The sequence below is a fragment of the Thamnophis sirtalis genome, unplaced genomic scaffold, assembly GCF_051295495.1.
Source record: "Thamnophis sirtalis isolate CommonGarterSnake01/CBP01778 unplaced genomic scaffold, rThaSir2_p1.2 scaffold_9, whole genome shotgun sequence".
NCBI classification, from domain to species: Eukaryota; Metazoa; Chordata; class Lepidosauria; order Squamata; family Natricidae; genus Thamnophis; species Thamnophis sirtalis.
In genome coordinates, this window is record NW_028261389.1 from 53,153,475 (window position 1) to 53,172,525 (window position 19,051).

Below are 19,051 nucleotides of genomic sequence, written 5' to 3' on the forward strand. Positions count from 1 at the left end.
TGGACTTCTCCCAATGCACAAAGGATTACATTCCTACATACATTACTTTCTAGTTATAGTAAACCTGTTCTCAAAACTGAGTCATTGTCTTTCTTCTTTGATCATATGTGATCTTAGAAGCTAGCTCAATTATCACTTCACAATGTTTGGAAATTATGAGATCTATGAGACTACTGTCATATGAGATCTCATAATTGGAATACGGGTGCATAGTTCATTGTGTGATTCTGGGAAAACTTCTCTAGGCAGAGTTGCTCTTTGCACTGTCCATTTTCCCAATTCAAACTGCACAGACTGCACAAATTGACCAAATCAAAGACATGCTTGTACAGTACTTAAGATCCTGTGTCTATTGCTAAGAAGATAACTGGATAATTCTATTCTCTTGACATAATTTAAATAAAACTCCCCTAATCTGCCCACTGCCCACCCATCTTCCATTTCAATTACAGATATTATCATTAGTTGTTTTTGTACCCCTATATAATCTCTTTTGTACCTACAGAATATGGACAAATTAGTCCAGCAATTTCCAGGGTTCAGATTGAAAGAAATTGGAGCAGAGCACAATTACAACATCTTCGCAGATTGTCGATAATAATAATAGTCCATCTTCAGATGGACCAGTAAGTGTGTATGCCCACAATCATCTACTTGTGAAGAGTAAGACATAAAACCTAAATAAAGTTAGATGAAGTCAGGTATAGAACCTAGATACATCATACCATTCTGTCATGGTCCAAATCAATCCAATGGAATTCAAACTCTTGCTTTACATTATTCATATTATACCATTCCTTTCTCTTCCGGGACTATCAAATGTACATCAACTTTTATGACCACCATCACTGCCATTCCAGGTCAAGTGACAAGAGGAATATGAGGTGGATCTTGGATTTGTAAAAATTTATCTCTATAGGGGAAGGAGGTTATAATGTTGGGAATACTATTGGCCAGAAGAGAAATCCCAGAAAACTGATAAGAATTCCCAACACCCCATCAGTGAAAACCAGGTCACATTTAAAAGCAGAGGAAATGCTGCATGCCAAATATGTAGAAGAGTTTCCACCATTCCTGACTCTTAACCTGAGCTTTTGCATCTGGAACTATAAGTAAGGTTTTGTCATTTTCAAGAACATAACATAAAGGTAAAGGTTTCCACTATTCAATTGTTTTTTGACTGCAGGGGGCAGTGCTCATCCTCATTTCTTAGCCAAGAGGGTATGCATTGTCTGAAGACATTCTGTGGTCATGTGGCTAGCATGACTATATGTCGAGATGCACAGAAAGCTGATATCTTCCACAGAAAAGGTATCTATTTATCTATTCTCATTTGCATGCTTTCAAACTGCTAGGTGGCCAGGAGTTGGGGCAAATAACAGAAGCTGAACCATCACACAGTGTTTGGGTGTTCCAGCTGACACATTCTGCATTTTTAACCATTGAGCCACCATGGTTCCTCCTCAATGACAAAGGAAACAGTAAAGGGAGATAAATAAGTTGGCTATAAATTAGCTACTTCTCAAAGATGATTTAATTTGGAGAACTAAAGCTTTAGAGCAGGGGTGTCAAACTCATGGCCTGCGGGCTGGATGCGTCATGTGCTAACCACGCCCACCCCCATTTTAGCGAAGGGGGAAAAGTTGTGATACATCATGTAATGACGTGATGACATGAATTTGACACCCCTGCTTTAGAGGATCATATCCTAACCAAATCAAGATTTCAGAGTTTCAGCAGCATTTGTATATGAAATAAAGAGGATTGCATTACAGTATTTAAAGCTTCTCAAAAGATTCATAATTTGCCAAAATAACATATTCTTGGTGCTGAGAATATCTTGATTGTTTCTCGTACTAGCCTATCACTTCCACCTCACCTCTTGATATTTGGATTTTCAGCCTCTTGCTGAAATTCTAATGATGGTTTTGCCAATAGTGGTTAAGGATCTTGGATTGATTTTTGCAATTTTTACGGTGCAGCATTTTAGTAATGTGGTCAATAAATGGCTGCTCTTTTTAACTGCCTGCCCAAATAGGCTTTATTTACTTAGTTATAGTCATTGCCATTAGATTTACAACCATTTTCACTGGTTATCAAAGTGCTGCCTAGTTAATGTTTTTAACAATGGTATGAGAATACTAGCTTCTTGCTGAGTCTGACATAGAGACAGTATTATTGGAAGTCTTAGTGTGTATTGAGTTTGGAAGGCTCCCAATTACTGGATTCAACAGTGTCGAAGTCTAGCAGAACCACTTCAGTGGTCTTTATTACTACCAGTTGTTGTTTGTCATCCTAGTCAGTGTTCAAATCATGCTCCAAAGTTTGCATGGTGGCATGCATATTGCTAAGTCAAATATACACAAACACAAAGCACATTAGTTGTGGGCAAAATATTAGGCATTTATACTATGTGCCTTCATCACTGCAATAATTACATGCAGAACAGTGGTGGGATTCAAATAATGTAACAACTGGTTCTCTACCCTAATGACCAGCAGGGTAGGTGGGGCTTGGTGGTCATGTTACTGGGTGGCCATGGCCAACTCAACATCACTCACGTTGATGAGCGCTTCACCTTAGTTGTTACAATGTAAAAATGGTTAACTGGAGAGGCAGTTTCTGTAAGCAGGGCAATAAAGATTAGGCTAGAAACAGCACCAGAATGTTTCTTTCCTGCCTTCCTTACAGGATTAGCCCTGTAAAGTGGAAAAAACAAAATGAGATTTCTTTCAACAGCTGGTTCTCTAAACTGCTTAGGAAGCTACCAACCGGTTCTCCCAAATAGGTGCAAACTGGCTGAATTCCACCACTGATGCAGAAGCAACAAATAATACATGTATGTGTGTGTCTGTGGTTATAAACTAGGCAGATGAATCTTTGCTCAAATCCACAACCATTCATAACAGTCACACAAAGATAAATGGATATAAACATTTCTGAACATCATAGGACAACATTCAGTATTTTATTACAAAGTTTGATATTTATAGATGTGATAAAGAAAGGCAATTAATCAACAAATTAAAACTATAACATTAAGCCATTACAGAAAATACGTTATTTTCTTTGTTTCTGCTAATATTAAGACACATTAATGTTAAGTTTAGTTTATACTCTTAGGAAGTTTTAGGATATCACTGTCATAAACATACTGCTTTAAATTAAAGTCATGATCCAGATAATAATGTAGTTGGTTTTCTCCACAACTGTGCTAGAACTCAGTTTAAGAATGTATATATTAAAAAGTCTTCAATTGCTTATCTTCAATTCACTTAGCAGAACAAAATCTTAAACTATGGAGGAAATAGTGCCCTTTAGCAAAATACAATAGGAAAGATGATGGAGAGATTATAGCTATTGTTTCTGTTCTAGTGTTCTCAAAATTTGTTCTCACTGGTTCTCTTATAATCCTTTATCCAACAAACTATATTGCAATGTAAGTAATAAATAGGGTTTTTGAAATGCTATAATCTTGCAGTTATTCCAGTTATTTATCTCCTTAAAAATAGCAACAATCTGCTTCATTTTGTGTAAGCTTCATCAACAAATAATTGCCAACAGTCAATGATGCTAGATGTTAACTGTTTAAGTTGTACAACTGAATCTTCATTATTTTGTTAAAAAATGTCTTCATGTATTATAATGCTTCTTTTTATTCATCAACTTGTTATAAGCACTTATTTTTCACATAAGCATTCTTAAAGTTTATGTATTCTGTATTTAATATTGAAGCTCTTACATTAAAGTAAATGTAGAAAAAGGAAATATAATAACATTAGCTTAGTTTATTGGCTTACATTCTGTTTTACTTGGAATTATACAGATTTTCTTCAATGGATTTTTAATTACCCTGTCTAACTAAAGCTTTCTTAGTCCTTAAAGCAATGCTAGACACAATAAAAGGTTTTTGTTATTTTTTTAGCAATGCCAACTTGTATTTCACAAATGCATTTATACTCAATAATGCACTAAAGAGCAAATACAAAGAATAATTTAGACTTCGTTGAAGAATGATATTCAAGCTTTTCTAGACATTTTTACAATGATATACGACTTCCTGGAGAAATGCTGCTATCTCCTTCATACAGTCAAAACAGCATGCATTATCTTGAACAATAGGAGCAGTGCTAATTCTTCATGTAGAGAAAGAATTACCTGTTGAAGGCAAAATAATATGCACATTCAACTATGTGCTAAATTAAACAATTAAACAAAGTAGGACATCTGTTGCAGAGGATAAAGTCATGTGTCTGATATTGAACTTTAGAAAATCAGAGTTAAAAACTTTCAATCTGATGTACATTTTCATTATCTAATCCAATGTTTTGACATATTTTCTTTATGGTCATAATTTAACAATTACCTGTATGTTTTGTGTTCTTGCACTGCCAAACTAACATAAAAGCTAAATGCTAGTGCAATGTATCCACTTCACTTTAAATAGAAAATAGCTTCCAATCATGTGAAAAATCATTTAGAAATGTATCAGCTATTTCACATACTATGTCCTGGAGGTTTCACATATGTTTTTGATTGAAACTTCAAGAACCCATAAAATCATTATATTAGAGATTATAGACATATACGTTACCTTGAATTTAATTTTTTTCAGTTGACTTTCTGGTCAGAAGATTTAAAGAGATGTTAAATCCAAATAGTTTTAAGTCAGGCTAAGTCAAGAAATGATCAGTTTTGTAGTAATGCAGTGTTGAAAGGAACAATTAAAAGATCAAATCCATTAAGGCTATAAATATCTATGTATTTCTAAAGTGATTCAATATGATGAATATTTATTAAAAATCCTAATTTTAAATACACAAGGGGGTGGTTGAAAGGATCTATATTAGTGAAAGTAGTTCAGAAAAAGGACATCTAGAGGTTGATAGTAGCTTGAGTAAATATAGGTTTAAGATTTAGTAAGTTTACCTTAAAATCAAGTTTGATATAGGAAATAATTGAAAAAGCAGCTAAAAATAAAACTGGCAATGTTTTATATATTTCTATGTAAGGCTGCTAAGAAAGCTTATCACTTGCCAGCAGATTTCCAGGGGAAGTATGATGAACTACCACATCTCTGTATGATTGGAGATGATGACCAAGGCGCAGACTGAAGAACAGGTGAGTTGACTGTTTCTAAGGAACTTCTCCGGATAAGGAGAGGATGAGATATTACCCACAAGTGCTTCAGACATCCATAAAAAACAGTCTCCCAGAGATTTGTGCACTGGGAGACAAAGGAAAAAGCCATCATGTCTCAACCATGGCACAGCCTATTAAAGGACATTGGGTCACTTTCTAATCACTTTTGGAAATCACCTATTTAATTATATTAAGGCTATTAGAGATCCTTGAAATGACAAGTTTCAAAAGCTACCTAGTGAATTTATTCTTCATTGTTGAATAAAATAAATATTGACCATAAACTTAACAATTTAAGAAATTGGAAATACATGGCAAAAAGCTAAATAATACTCTGATCCAGGAAAATTATAAATGAATTAAGGAACCAGACAAATATAGAATATTTTACTATAGGTTTTTGGAATGAATATATACCATGTTTCCCCCAAAATAAGACCCACCCTGAAAATAAGCCCTAGCCTGCTTTTTGTAGTGGGACTAATATAAGCCCTACCCCAAAAATAAGCATGAGGGATGGGTACGCCCAGCACAAGAGGCAGCATGTGCGGGGGTCCCACGGTGTCAGGCAACAGCCATAGCCCACTGCCCCCTTGGTGCAACACAAATACCATTAAGTCCAAGTGTTGAGGCAGAGGTGGGAGGAGAAGAGAGGGGATCCGGATGTACTGTGCAGCTGTCTGACTCACAGGAGACTTGTGGGAATCTTGCATGGTGACACCGGCAGCAGGGGGAGGCAGAGGCATAGGGGATGGGGAATGGGGGAGGCAAGCGATCCCAACACCCCATTCGGATGCCTGCTCAGTGTGGCTGCAGACAAACTGAGAGACAGTGGGATAGAGAGGGCAGCGCTTTGGGATCACCCCTGCCTCTGCCTCGTTCTGCTGCACACTTTTCCCCCAGACGGAGATGAAGCTTTGTCTGCTTGCAAAGGGCACAGTTTGAAATGAAGCTAATCACTCCATTTCAGACTATCCCCTTTACAAGCACACAAAGCTTTGAGTCTCCATCATTTCTCCCTCTGGGTGGAAAGTGTTTGGGCAGCCACTAGCGCCGGCTGTTCCACTGTCTTCTTATCCAGAGCTTCAATCAGGGCCAAGCTCTCAGCATGCCCTGGACTGCACCCACCCTGCCAGGAGGGCGAAGAGCCCCCACATGGCAGCAGCAACATGGGCAGTTTCCTGGTGGCCATACAGTGCCGACCATGGCCCATTCACCAAAATGGCTATGCATAGCCCCCCAGGCGCCCCTCCCCTCCCCCCGACCCTGAAGCCCCCCACCCTCCTGGGGGGAGCGCTCACCTGCCGCCAGGGCCGGGAGTCCGTCGCCGCCTCCCTCTGCGCCCGCCACCATGGCTGCCATGCCCATCGCCGAGGCAGTGCCGAACTAGTGCCGATCGAGCCACACCGGCCAGAGGAGCGCCGAGCCGCCAATGGGTGTAGGCGACGGGCTCCTGACTGCATGCAGAGCGCCTTCGGGATCGCCGGGGAAGAAGTTGGGGAGCGAGGGTCGCCTGGACCTCGCAGCCTCCCCACAATCACTCCCGCACCATCTGCTACTGCTTAGGGACTCTAGCAAAGGAGGAATACAATCAGTGTTTTAGAGTGCCAGCAGGGCTTGGCCGCCATTCAGCGAAACATGTTTCGCTGAATGACGGCCGAGCTCTAAAGTGCCAGCATGCCTTCCAGGTGGCATGCTGGCACTTTAGAGTGCCGGCAGGCAGGGCTCGGCCGCCATTCAGCGAAACATGTTTCGCTGAATGGCGGCCAAGCTCTAAAGTGCCAGCATGCCTTTAAAGTGCCGGCTTGCCATCCGCGCCGGCTGGCTGGAAGGCAAGCTGGCATTTTAAAGGCATGCCGGCACTTTAGAGTGCCGGCAGGGCTCAGCCGCCATTCAGCGAAACATGTTTCGCTGAATGGCGGCCGAGCTCTAAAGTGCCAGCATGCCTTCCGGGTCAGCCGGCCATTAAGTGAAACATGTCCTGGTTTGAGGCCGGGCAGCATGCTTGCACTTTAAAGTGCATGCCGCCCGGCCACAAACCAGGACATGTTTCGCTCTATGGCGCACCGAGGCAGCATGGCTTAAAAAAATATATTATTTTTAGAGTCCCGGCAGGCAGTGCTCGGCCACCATTCAGCGAAACATGTTTCGCTGAATGGCGGCCAAGCTCTAAAGTGCCAGCATGCCTTTAAAGTGCCGGCTTGCCATCCGCGCCGGCTGGCTGGAAGGCAAGCTGGCATTTTAAAGGCATGCCGGCACTTTAGAGTGCCGGCAGGGCTCAGCCGCCATTCAGCGAAACATGTTTCGCTGAATGGCGGCCGAGCTCTAAAGTGCCAGCATGCCTTCCGGGTCAGCCAGCCATTAAGTGAAACATGTCCTGGTTTGAGGCCGGGCAGCATGCTTGCACTTTAAAGTGCATGCCGCCCGGCCACAAACCAGGACATGTTTCGCTCTATGGCGCACCGAGGCAGCATGGCTTAAAAAAAAAATATATATATATATATATAAAAAATAAAAAATGAAAAATAGATGTGCCAGCCCGTGCGCCAGCAGGCAGGTAAAAGAAAAACCACACACACACACACACATACACATAATGAAAACAAATTACAATTACTTACATTACAAATAAATTGAATTCCTCCCCCCTGCCCCCTCCCTCTGACCCACATAACTTCCAACTGTGTCAAAAATGCTAGATTTGGTCTAGCCAGGTCCAGGCAGGCTAGGCTAGTTGCTGCTAGAGTCACCACGTGGATGACTCTGCTTAAATGTTTTAAAATAGGCTCTAAACAAAGTGCCCTCTGCAGGAGGAGGCGGGAAAATCACGTGCCTCATTTGTATACATACTTTTTTGCTTTTTAACTCTTGGTTAACTCTTAAAAGGCGAAAAATTCCTTATGCAAAGGAAGCCCATAGTTCTCTAGCCGCCTCCTTCTAACTGCACTAAGGAGACTCAGAGTCACTGTGATTTAGAGTCTGGGAGCAACTACCTTGGCTTTTTTAATTATTTTAAAAATAGTTTCCTTTTCCTCAGGAGACTGAGGCCCCGCCTCCCCTGCCTCTAGTGACTGCACGTCACTGACTGGGATAAGGACTTTCTACTGGCTATACAAAACAAATTGGTTAAGGTGGAAATACAAATCCTAAACCAAAAGAATGACCTGGATGTTAGATTTTAATTAGGTTCATTAAAGAAGTTTGTTAAAACTTTTTGTTTGTTTGTTAAAGAAGCCTTTGGGATGGTGGTGGGGAGAAAAATTAGCTTTGGTAAAACAAACAAGCTTTATATTATGCCAGTGGTGGGTTTCAAAATTTTTAGAACCCCTTCTGTAGGAGTAGCCTGCTTTGTGGGAGTGGCTTGCCAGCCATGTGACCAGGTGGGAGTGGCTGGCCAGCCATGTGACTGGGTGGGCGTGGCCAACATGTAAAATGTGGTGAAACTCACTTAACAATGCTCTTGCTTAGCAACCAAAATGTTGGCTCAGAAACTCTGGCATTTGAAGCACGCAAGTTTTAAAGCTGTCAAGTTACAAGACCTTTGCATCCCCTAACGCTTTAGGAAAAAAAAAACCAGGGGTGTTCAAACTTGACAGCTTTAAGACTTGTGGACTTCAACTTCCAGAATTCCTCCTCTCGCTCTTCATCTTGATGATGTGTGGACGGGTGGGGGGAGGGAGCTGAAACCGGTTCTAAACAGCACTGTAGATTTGTGGAACCTCTTCTATAGAAGAGGTTAGAACTTGCAGGAACCCACCCCTGTATTATGCCCTTCTTACATTCTTGATCTTTAATTTTTTCAAATATCGTGGGATTCTTATTCTTTCTTTTTATCTCTCTTTTCTTCCTCTGAGATCAGTTTGTATTTGTTTTACCATTATCATCAGAATTTTCAATCCATATTTTAATAAAGAAAACTTATCATTTGTCAGAACAATTATATACTTATATTGTAGGACACACACCTATTCAGCATACCTACAAAAATTAAATTTAAAAGACCAAAATAATTATTCAATAGGTAAAAAAAATACATTTTTAACCTAGAGAAAAGGCTAGTGAGATGTTTAAATTATAGAGAGTAAAAAATACTGGTCATCCAATGAAGCAGAATTGTGAAGATTCATATATTTTTTTTAAAAAAAAACATCTGAACACATATACAGGTAGTCCTCAACTTACAACAGTTTATTTAGTACTGTTCAAAGTTATATCACTGAAAAAAGTGACATATGACCATTTTTCACACTTATGATCATTGCAGCATCCCCATGATCACATGATCAAAATTCAGATACCTGGCAACTGGTTCATATTTATGATGGTTGCAATGTCCCAGGATTATGTGATCCCCTTTTGCGACCTTCTGACAAGCAAAGTCAATGGGGAAGCGAGATTCACTTAACAATCATGTTACTAATTTTAACAACTGCAGTAATTCATTTAACAAATGTGGCAAGAGAAGTCATAAAATGGGGCAAAACTCACTTAACAATCATCTCATTTAGCAATGGAAATTTTGTGCTCAATTGTTCTAAGGCAAGGACTTCCTGTTGTTACACTAGAGATACCTAGTGTGTATCCCTGGTGTGTGTTACTCATTCAAAAGAAGTCAAGTGGCATTTTTAATGGAAGATGGATTGTTTATATTGAAATAAAATAAAAGCTTTATAAAAAAAGAAATCAAGTGGCTGTACATACACAAACCTTCCCACTTCCTGAAGATGGAATGAAAAACTTAGAAAAAAGGTAGGTAGAGATTTTCATGAGAAGTTTACTATAGAAATATTAGATATTACTTTGGAATAATAGAAAATACTTGTAGCTTGGGTTTTAGATTTTGACAGTGGTTTGTTCTCCAAGCTTGATTAAATTTAGTTTCTGAATGTGTCAGAGTTTGCAGCAGACAATCACATCCAGAAAGCACACAGAGATAACTGATTCAGCAGAATTCATTAACTTCTTTATATACATAATAACACATGAGTAAATGTGCAATACGAATAGTAGATTCTCCAACGTGGTAGTAGTTACAGACAAAACACAGGCAAAGGTGAGATTTGTTTCAGTTCAGAGTTCAGAGCTAGACAGGCTAGATTAGTTTTAGCTTCGTTTCAGAACTGAGCACAGGACTCAGTTAAACCATGGTCAGACTCCAAACGGTTTTAGCTCCCATTGGCTGGCATTGTTGCTATGCATCTTCGTTGGCTGAACTTGTTACCATGTCTCTGTTCCAGTTCATGAATATTCTGACAGAATGTTTCATTACCTGTTACCTATTGAAATGAGTAGAAACTAGTTGCTGAAGTTCTCACTCATGTCCACTATTGAAGCAGGAAAATATTTTATTCTGATTGGTTGACTGGCTGACAGCTTCCTCTAAAAAGAGCACTGTCAGTCAGGCAGTTGCTGTTGTTCATTATGAACTAAATAAAAAGAGCTTTGCGGAAAACACTCTGGCCTCGTCTCCATTCTCACTCTGAACTTAACACTGGCAATGAAGTTAGGATAGGATGGGAACTGAGGCTGAAAAGAAGTGACCACAGACCCACTCAAGAGCTGAGCACTGGAGATGATCTGTTGTTCATTGCAATGCCATTCATCGACCATAGACGCATCAGCCCACATTGCCTGGGCATCACAACGGTCCATTGGAAATGGCTGCAGTAACATTGTTTATTCTATATAACCCAGCCACTGAGACGTGGGACTCATACATTGTTCTCTTCGAATGTGTCCTCGAAAGAAAGTTAATCAGAATCTAGGAAACAGAAAAAGGGCACTGTTCCTAAGCTACTGTGGCCCAGACATCTTCAAGAAGGCCAGAGCATTCCTCGCTCTACAGGCTGTTCAGACAGTACTATGGGACACAGCATGCAGAACAAACTATTGAATCACTATGCGCCAAAACTTTCATTGATTGCTTGCCGACATGCTTTCCATCATAGAAACCAGGCAGAGGGCGACTCCATCAACTCATGCATTGCAGCCCTTCAAAAAGCAGCATTGTATTGCAAGTTCAGAGAATTAGATGATGTTCTTTGGGCAGATTGGTTTGTGGAGTGAGGGACGTTAAGTTACAGTGGCATCTTCTCGCTAAAACAAACCTCACCCTGCAGATGGCGCTTGATGAGGCACAAGCAGCCGAAATGTCAAATCAAACGATGGCTGAAATTCAGAAATCAAACAGCCACCGTCATCGTGCAAAGCAGGATGGTTTGAGTTTCATACAGTTTCTTTGACAGACAATACCCCAATCAAGAAACTGCTAAAGAAGCCAACAGCAAACAGCCCAATCACAGAATCTCTATGACCCCACCCCCGCAACACGGACAGGAAAGCCACTAGAATATACACTGACAGCAAACTGCACTCCTTACTAGCACTGGTAATGTTACCTAGTTTGGGTAATGAAACATCTGCAAGAAAACAAGTAAGCTCAGAGCACACCAAGGACCCTTCACAGTGCTTTGAATGCGGTGGTAAACAAACAAAACAATATTAGTTCATATAAAATTAATTCCAGAGAATATATATATTCAATCCAAAAACCCGGAAGGAACAAAAGGAAGACAAAACAGCAGCCAACAGCAGACTAATCATTATGGAAAGGGTTATACTAGAAATATAATAGTTCCCAGGGAGAGAAAAGAACTCGCGTTGCTGGGAAAACCAAAGGAGTTGATAGGATCAAGATTACAAGCATGTCAACTATTCTCTACACATTGTGTCAGGATGTTCAAAATTAATTGCATCAGGTGTGGGTTTCTGTTGGCAATACTGCCAATTCGCTGTAGATCTGTTTCAAAATGAGTTTGGCTTTATATCTTCCAGTAAAGTTATTTAAAGTGATTCCAGTATAGAAAAATTTCAGAAACACAAATCCTTGAATGTATAGAAAATGTGTTCAACTTTGCATAAGTAGTAATTCATTGAAGTTATCAAATAATCATTTTGAACCTCAAAACAATAATTAAATAAAATGCAACATTTTTTGTACGTACGAGATCCTTCTGTTCTAATTTTCTGTGATGGTATACTAGGATCTCCTGTCCCTAAAATATTAGTGGCCATTATACGAAATTCATATTCCATCCATGGAATTAAATCAATAACTTTTGCTGATTCCGCATTTCCATCAACAATGGAAGGATCTAAATACAAACAGAGACAATAATTAAAACAGCACTGCAACAAAAATCATATCATAACCTAATATTTGCTTCATCAAGTGATTTTAATTACTAAATAATCTAGTTTAATTTCTTGAATGAATGCAGAAATATGGATGGGGAAATCTGTTTTTCATTTTGTCCATTTTGAATTATTTTTCTTCATTTATTCAGCAGGTTGCAATTTTTTAAAACAAAATATCTATGAAACGCATTTATTTGAAAAAAAAGTTTCCTTTTTCTTAATAGCCACATTATTTAAAAGCTTCATTCCATATATGTGTTTATACATTTTTCATTAATGTAGGTATTATTTTTGTACATTTCTATGCACTTTTTGGAAAGAAGTGCAAAATTCTGAACAGTGTGAATATGAAGAGATATTTGAATTCACAGTTGCACATCCTTTAGGAAATATTTCATGATATAATAATGGACTGAATAAAAAAAATCTAGTATAAAATAAGTAAAACAATTACTTGAAATATGAGTCAAATGCTTTGGCAATCAGTGTGATTGGTGTAATGAATATTACACCAGAACCATTGCGCAAAGTATAACCAGTACTAAGATAATATTTTGGCACACACTTCACACACAAACAACCCAAAAGCTACACAACTGACTCACACACAATGTAAAAGCACACAAAACGGCCCCTGCAACAACAAGCAGAAACCTCACTGAGCCACCCAAAAGCTACACAACTGACTCACACACAATGTAAAAGCACACAAAACGGCCCCTGCAACAACAAGCAGAAACCTCACTGAGCCACAAAGAGCTCAAAAACCAACCGTCACACATCACACTTTACACAAAAATAACACAAAAACCACATAAATGACTCACACATAATGCAAAAGCAGCTGGACTTCACACAAAATGGCCCTTGTAACAAGCAGAAACCCCACAGAGTCACGGTAGGACTAATAGGTAGTAAAAATGCTTTAAAAAAAGTAAAAGAAAAAAAGAAAAAGGTTCCGACATCCCCCCAGCACAGCTGATTGTCAAACAGCTGATAGTCAGGACTTTTTTTTTACTTTTTAAAGCATTGTTTTACTTCCAGTTGGGTGAATGGGTAGTAAAAAATGCTTTTAGAAAAGTAAAAAAAGGGTCATCAGCTGTGAAAATCAGCTGTGCTGCGTGATCATGAGAACTGTTTTTTTTTACTTTTTAAAGGCATTTTTTACTACCGGTTTGGGGAACCAGAACCATTTATTACTACCAGTTCCAGGAACCAGGCAGAACTAGTAGCATTTCACTCCTGGGTGAAACCGGTGCTATTATGTATGGAATTATTATAAGTGACCTCTGCAAATGGTAGTAAGTCGGCCCAGTTAGCTTGCTGATAAATTATGTAACATCTGAGGTATTATTCTGGAACTGAGTTAGCTGATTCACAAGCCCTGTTAGTCTGAGGGTGATGGGAGGAGCTTAGGCCTTGGGTGGAACCTAACAACCTCAGAAACTCCCTCCAGAAGTTGTACTGAACTGTACTCCCTTGTGTGAAATTATGCATTTGGGCACACTGTGTAGCCTGTACACATGTTGAATGAACAGTTTAGCTAAGATTTTTGCTGAAAGGAATCTAGGAGTAGGGTACAAAATGCACCTGCTTGGAAAATAAGTTTGTGACCAGCCAAATGATGACTGTATTTCCCCCACTCTCGGATAGTTCAACGATGAAGTCCATGGATATTTCCTTCCAAGGAGCACCAGGTCTAGCAATGTTCTGGAGTAATCCAGGTGGTTTTCCAGGTGGTCTCTTTGCAGAAGCCCATACAGGACAACTAGTGATATAGGCTTCTAAGTCCTTTTTCAAAGAGGGCCACCAGAACTGCCATTTAACTAGGTGTAATGTTTTCACAAACCCAAAGTATCCAGGAGATTTCGAATCAGAGGCCTGTTGTAATAGGCCTTAAGACTAGCAGGGACATACAACTTAGCACCCACCCAAGTGAGGCCATCACAAATAGTGCATTCATTTGAGTGGGACTTCAACCAGTCATCAGTTTTTAGCATTTTTTTTAGCTGTTTGCTTAAATCAGTAGGTAGATCCAGGCCCACCTTCCACTGGGCTCTGGTGACAATTGCTTGGAGGGGATAACCAGGCAGATTACTTCTGGCCATATTGGGGCAATCTAGAAAGAGCATCTACCATAAAGTTCTTTCCCCCAGGAAGATAGCATAGAGAGAAATTAAACCAATTAAAGTATTTCACCCAATGGACTTGCTTGGGCGACAATTTCCAGGGTGTTTTTAAGGCCCTTTAAGTTCTTATGGTCTGTCCACACCTCAAAAGAGTGTTTCGCCCCTTCGAGGAAATGCCTCCAGGTTAACAGGGCCCATCGGACAGCAAATGCTTCCTTCTCCCATATTGCCCATCTTCTTTCGGTTTCCATTTGTCTTTAGGAGATTTGTAATGGGCAATGCAATTTTAGCAAAAGCAGGGATGAATTGTTGATAAAAGTTAGCAAAACCTTGGAAGCTTTGCAGCTGCTTCCGGGTGCATCGGTGTGCCCACTCCATGACTGCCCGGACTTTCTCTGGGTCCATTTCAATCCCCTCATGCAATATGCGGTAGCTGAAATAGTCAATTTTAGTCTGGAGAAATTCACACTTTGACAATTTGGCATACAGTTCAGCAGCCCTGAGTTTTTTCAGGACTGAATGCAATAATTTTACATGTTCCTCCAGGGTTTCACTGTGAATGAGAATGTCATCTATGTAAACCAGAACCCCCTTGTAAAGAAGCTCATGCAGCACCTCATTAATCAATTGCATGAGCACAGCTACTGCTCCCTATAATCCAAACAGCAGCACTCTAAACTGGAAACAACCCAAAGGGCAATTGAAGGCAGTTTTCCATTCATCTTCTTCCTTAATTTGAACCCTGTAGTAAGCTTCTCTCAAGTCCAGCTTAGTGAAAATCTTCCCTTTAGCCAGATGAGCTAACATGTCCTTCAAAAGGTAAACATTTTCTATGCAAATGGCATTCAGATTTTTGTAATCCACGCACAGACAAAGGGACCCATCTTTTTTTTTCACGGAAGAACACTGGAGCAGCCACTCATGGCCTAGCTGATTAGATGAGGCCCCGTTTTAAGTTTTTAACAATAAAGGTTCACAGTTCCTCCAGTTCAGGCAAGGTAATCAAGTAGATCATTGGCTTAGGGACTTTCACCCTTGGGAGGATTTCTATACTGCAGTCAGTGGGGTAATGGGGTGGGAACCCTCTTGCTGAATGCCTCCTGAGGTCCCAATATTCCTTGGGGATTTTCTCCTCCTCAACAATGTGTTTACTCACTGGCATTGCCAGGTCCTTCACAACTTTGGCTATGCAGGGGAATTTTTCTTCCCCCCATTCCCCGGCTGGGTGGAATGGATGCACAACAAGCTCTTCCTCCAGTTCACACGAGGGTTCCATTTCCAGAGCCAGGGTAATCCGAGCAATAGGGACTGTTCCATTCTGGGGGCTATGATAAAACTCAAAGTTTCTCAGTGATTCGCCATCCACCTCTCAACTGGTTCTGTCATAAAGTGGGCTTTCCCTCCAGCTACTGACCCATCCAACTGCCAAAATGCTATGGGCACTTTCATTGTCTTCAGTCTCAGTCCCATTTTTTCCACCACCTGTGGGATAATTATGTACCTGGTACACCCAAAGTCCAAAAGGGCTAGCATCTTCCCTTGGGTGCCAGATAAGGCACCTTAACTCCACTGGAATCTTCATGGGGCCCATGTGCTGACTTACCGGGGGGGTGTCATTGTCGGAGTCAGTTTCACTTTCCCCTGGGGTGGTTGGACCCAACTCCTCCAGGCCCAGGGGAGCAAACTCAACAACTTCCATACCTTTCAGAGCCATTCCGTGGTTCTTTGTTCACGGCTTCTGGGTTTGCTTTCTTCCAGTTGAGGTCGGTTTGGAATCAGGTTTGGTGAAGCAATCAGCAGCTCGATGTCCCTCCCTTCCACAGCTGACGCATGCTGTGGACCTGGCCTTGGCTGCTGGCCTCCCTTTGGCAGCTCTAGGGGCCTCTTTTGGGGCAGAGGGGGAAGGCTTGTTGCAGCTGTGGCATCATGGTGCCAGTCCCTGGCCAGGTCAATTTCCATATCGGCTGCCTCTGTATTTTACTCCTAGCTGAGGAACCTTTGGAATTCAATGCCTCCAGGAAACTTCTCCCCCACTGGGGAAGTTCTGCTGCCTGTGCTTGCCTTGGCTGAGCACTAGGAATCACTTTAGGGTTTACAGGGGCTTCTGCTCTCCCCACTGTTTGCTCAGCTTCCTCACGCCCAGGTAAGACATACCTTTCATGTGCTCTCCGACTTTCAAGAGCTTTGTGTAGGAGATGCAGGGCCTGAGTCAGCAGGAGGTCTTCTTTGTCAGCTCCTGCCAGGCAGCCTCTCCACACCGGTTTCTGGTACCTGTTATTCCAGGGGGAATCTCCTCCAGAACTGCCATCTATCCTATGCCCGTTTGGCTCAGGCTGGCTTCTCCTCAATTTGCAGCTCAGACATCCACTCAGTCTCCTCCCAGCCACAGCGGAACGGGGGGGGGGGGGGGGGAAGTGGATCCAATCCTTATGATGTCTTGTGGGGCACATCTTCAGATGTTTTCACCCATCTAGTATGCTGGGACAGTTGACCTTAAACAAGTCCATTCAGCTGTGCAATAGATGATGAGAGCAAACCTCCCTTTTCGTTCACATCTCCTCCTCCAGCTCACTTCCCCACTCAAATGCCAATGCTCCTCCTTCCCGTTACTATGGCAGCTGATAGCAAGCAAGCATCATAGAGGCTGACAGCAACTCCCCCCCCCCCCGGCATTTAAATGTGGCCATTACCAAGAGCCAGGTTTGCCTGCTCAGATACCCGCTGCTTGTTTTTTCCCAAAGGAAAAAGAGAAATTGCTGGCCCAGGGTTGGCTTCATAACTTTTTACGGATTTCAAAAGCCGTTCTTTTAATTTTGGAACAACAACACCCCTCCTCTGTGCACCTCCTTTGTTTAAAAAATCAGAGGAAGGGAGAAGAAGAGGGGGATAAAAAAGCCACACAAACACACAGACAAGATGAATCCAAAGTTGGAGAAGGGACCCTTACAGGTCTCCTCTACTCCCACTGCCTTTTCTTCTGAAGGAAAAAGCCTCCAGCCCATAAATGATGCTCCCAAAGCTGGAGAGCCATGCTGCAAGGCAAGGAAAAAGAGGAAGAAAAACCTCGTGACTAAAAAAACCCAAGTAGAAACCCACCCACCCCAGCCTCTTCCTCCTCCCCCATGTGGCTGCCTCTGAACTAAAGGAAGCAAAGTTTGGAACTAAAGGAGGTGAGCAATCGAGGAGGGAAGCCAGAGTGAGAGAGATCAACTGCCAGCCTCAGGGATTTAGCTTTTGACTCCCCTTTTTCTTCCTTCTTTTCCCACAAGTGGCAGGAGCTACACTTAGTTTGCAAAGTCTGAGGTTTACTTTCCCTTTCTGCTTTTGCCTGCTTCCCAGTCAAGGAATGCTGCTTCTTTTACTGACTCACCACAAAAAAACTTGCTTTCTTTCTCCCTCCCCACTTCCTTCCCTCCCTCCCCTCTTCTCATTCCCATCTCGTTCCTTCCTTTGCGCTTAGGAAAGGATGAGAGAGGGGGCGACACTGGCAGCTCTGCTGGTGGCTGTGCTTACCACAGGTGTGGATTTCCCAAGTGGGTTGGGGTGGGGACAGTCCCAGTGAAAGGGACTGGTTTTGCGCTGCAAAACCAGGCCAGCGAGCAGGCCACTGGTGGTGGGTGCAGCATAACTGGATGGCAGCCATCTCATCTGGAGTACTGTGAGGATTAGATCTTCAGGACAGCCCTGCAGCCAGCTAGGGGCCAACCCTGAAGTCTCAGCCTTGCCCCATGGGTGTATGCAAAGAAGGAGGTGAGCACCAAGGGGGCAGGGCTGAGGCAGTGGGGTGCTACCTCGCTGGCTCCAGGGCAGCCCAAGGATTTAAGGCTGATTGCGTTCTGGCCCTGATGGCTGCCATCAAATTATAGATTAGTGCCTGGCCAGCCTGGGCCAGGACTAAGGGGCCGGGGGCCAATCCTTTGCTGTCTCAAGAGTTAGCCCTGCGAGCCTTGAGTTTGACACCCTTGGTCAAGTAGGATCTTTAGCTATTTCATCCTTCTGAGAAAATTTTCACACTGCCTAAATCAGTGTTTCTCAATCTTGGCAACTTTAAATTGTGTCAATTTGAACTCCCAGCATGTTGGCTGGAGAAACATTGGCTTAGATGTTCTCTGTCATCCGTACAAAACTGACTCCCCCCCCCCCAAAAAAAATATGATGTGTGTGATTTACACAGGTTTAGTTTAATGATAATGATAATTTTCATGTTGATAATCCTGGAAGTTATACTCCTCCAATGATAATTCCAAAACTAAGTGGTTTCTAAAACTTATATAAATAGATAGCTGGATGTCATAGCGAGATCAGACACAGAGAATGGGTCTCAGTGCTCCTGTGCTGTGTTCTCCCCATTGGTGGGCTCTGAAAGGAGTCAAAGCCACCTTGGAGGGGTGGTGAAGCAAAGAGGGATGCCCTGTGAGGTCTCGCAGAGTCGCAGCTCTCCTGCTTGACCCAGGGCTTACTTTCCCTCTCAGCCACAACAAGGAGAAGAGACAGTCTAAGATGGCTGCCATGAAGCTGGGACAGCCAATGACCGAGCTGGAGTGGAAATTCTTTTTTACCCAAAAGTTAAGCCAAAAGAGAAA

General features: G+C 41.8%; 1 protein-coding gene across 3 annotated transcripts in view; it reads right to left on the bottom strand.

Annotated features, from left to right (window-relative positions):
* The window catches only part of CNTN1 (contactin 1), a 284,705-nt gene that overhangs the window by 35,760 nt on the left and 229,894 nt on the right, over positions 1-19,051 (bottom strand). For all 3 annotated transcript variants that reach the window (XM_087723577.1, XM_087723576.1, XM_087723575.1), the window contains one exon: positions 12,147-12,296. In XM_087723577.1, the coding sequence (XP_087579703.1) occupies positions 12,147-12,296 (150 nt within the window). The remainder of the gene's footprint in view (positions 1-12,146; positions 12,297-19,051) is intronic.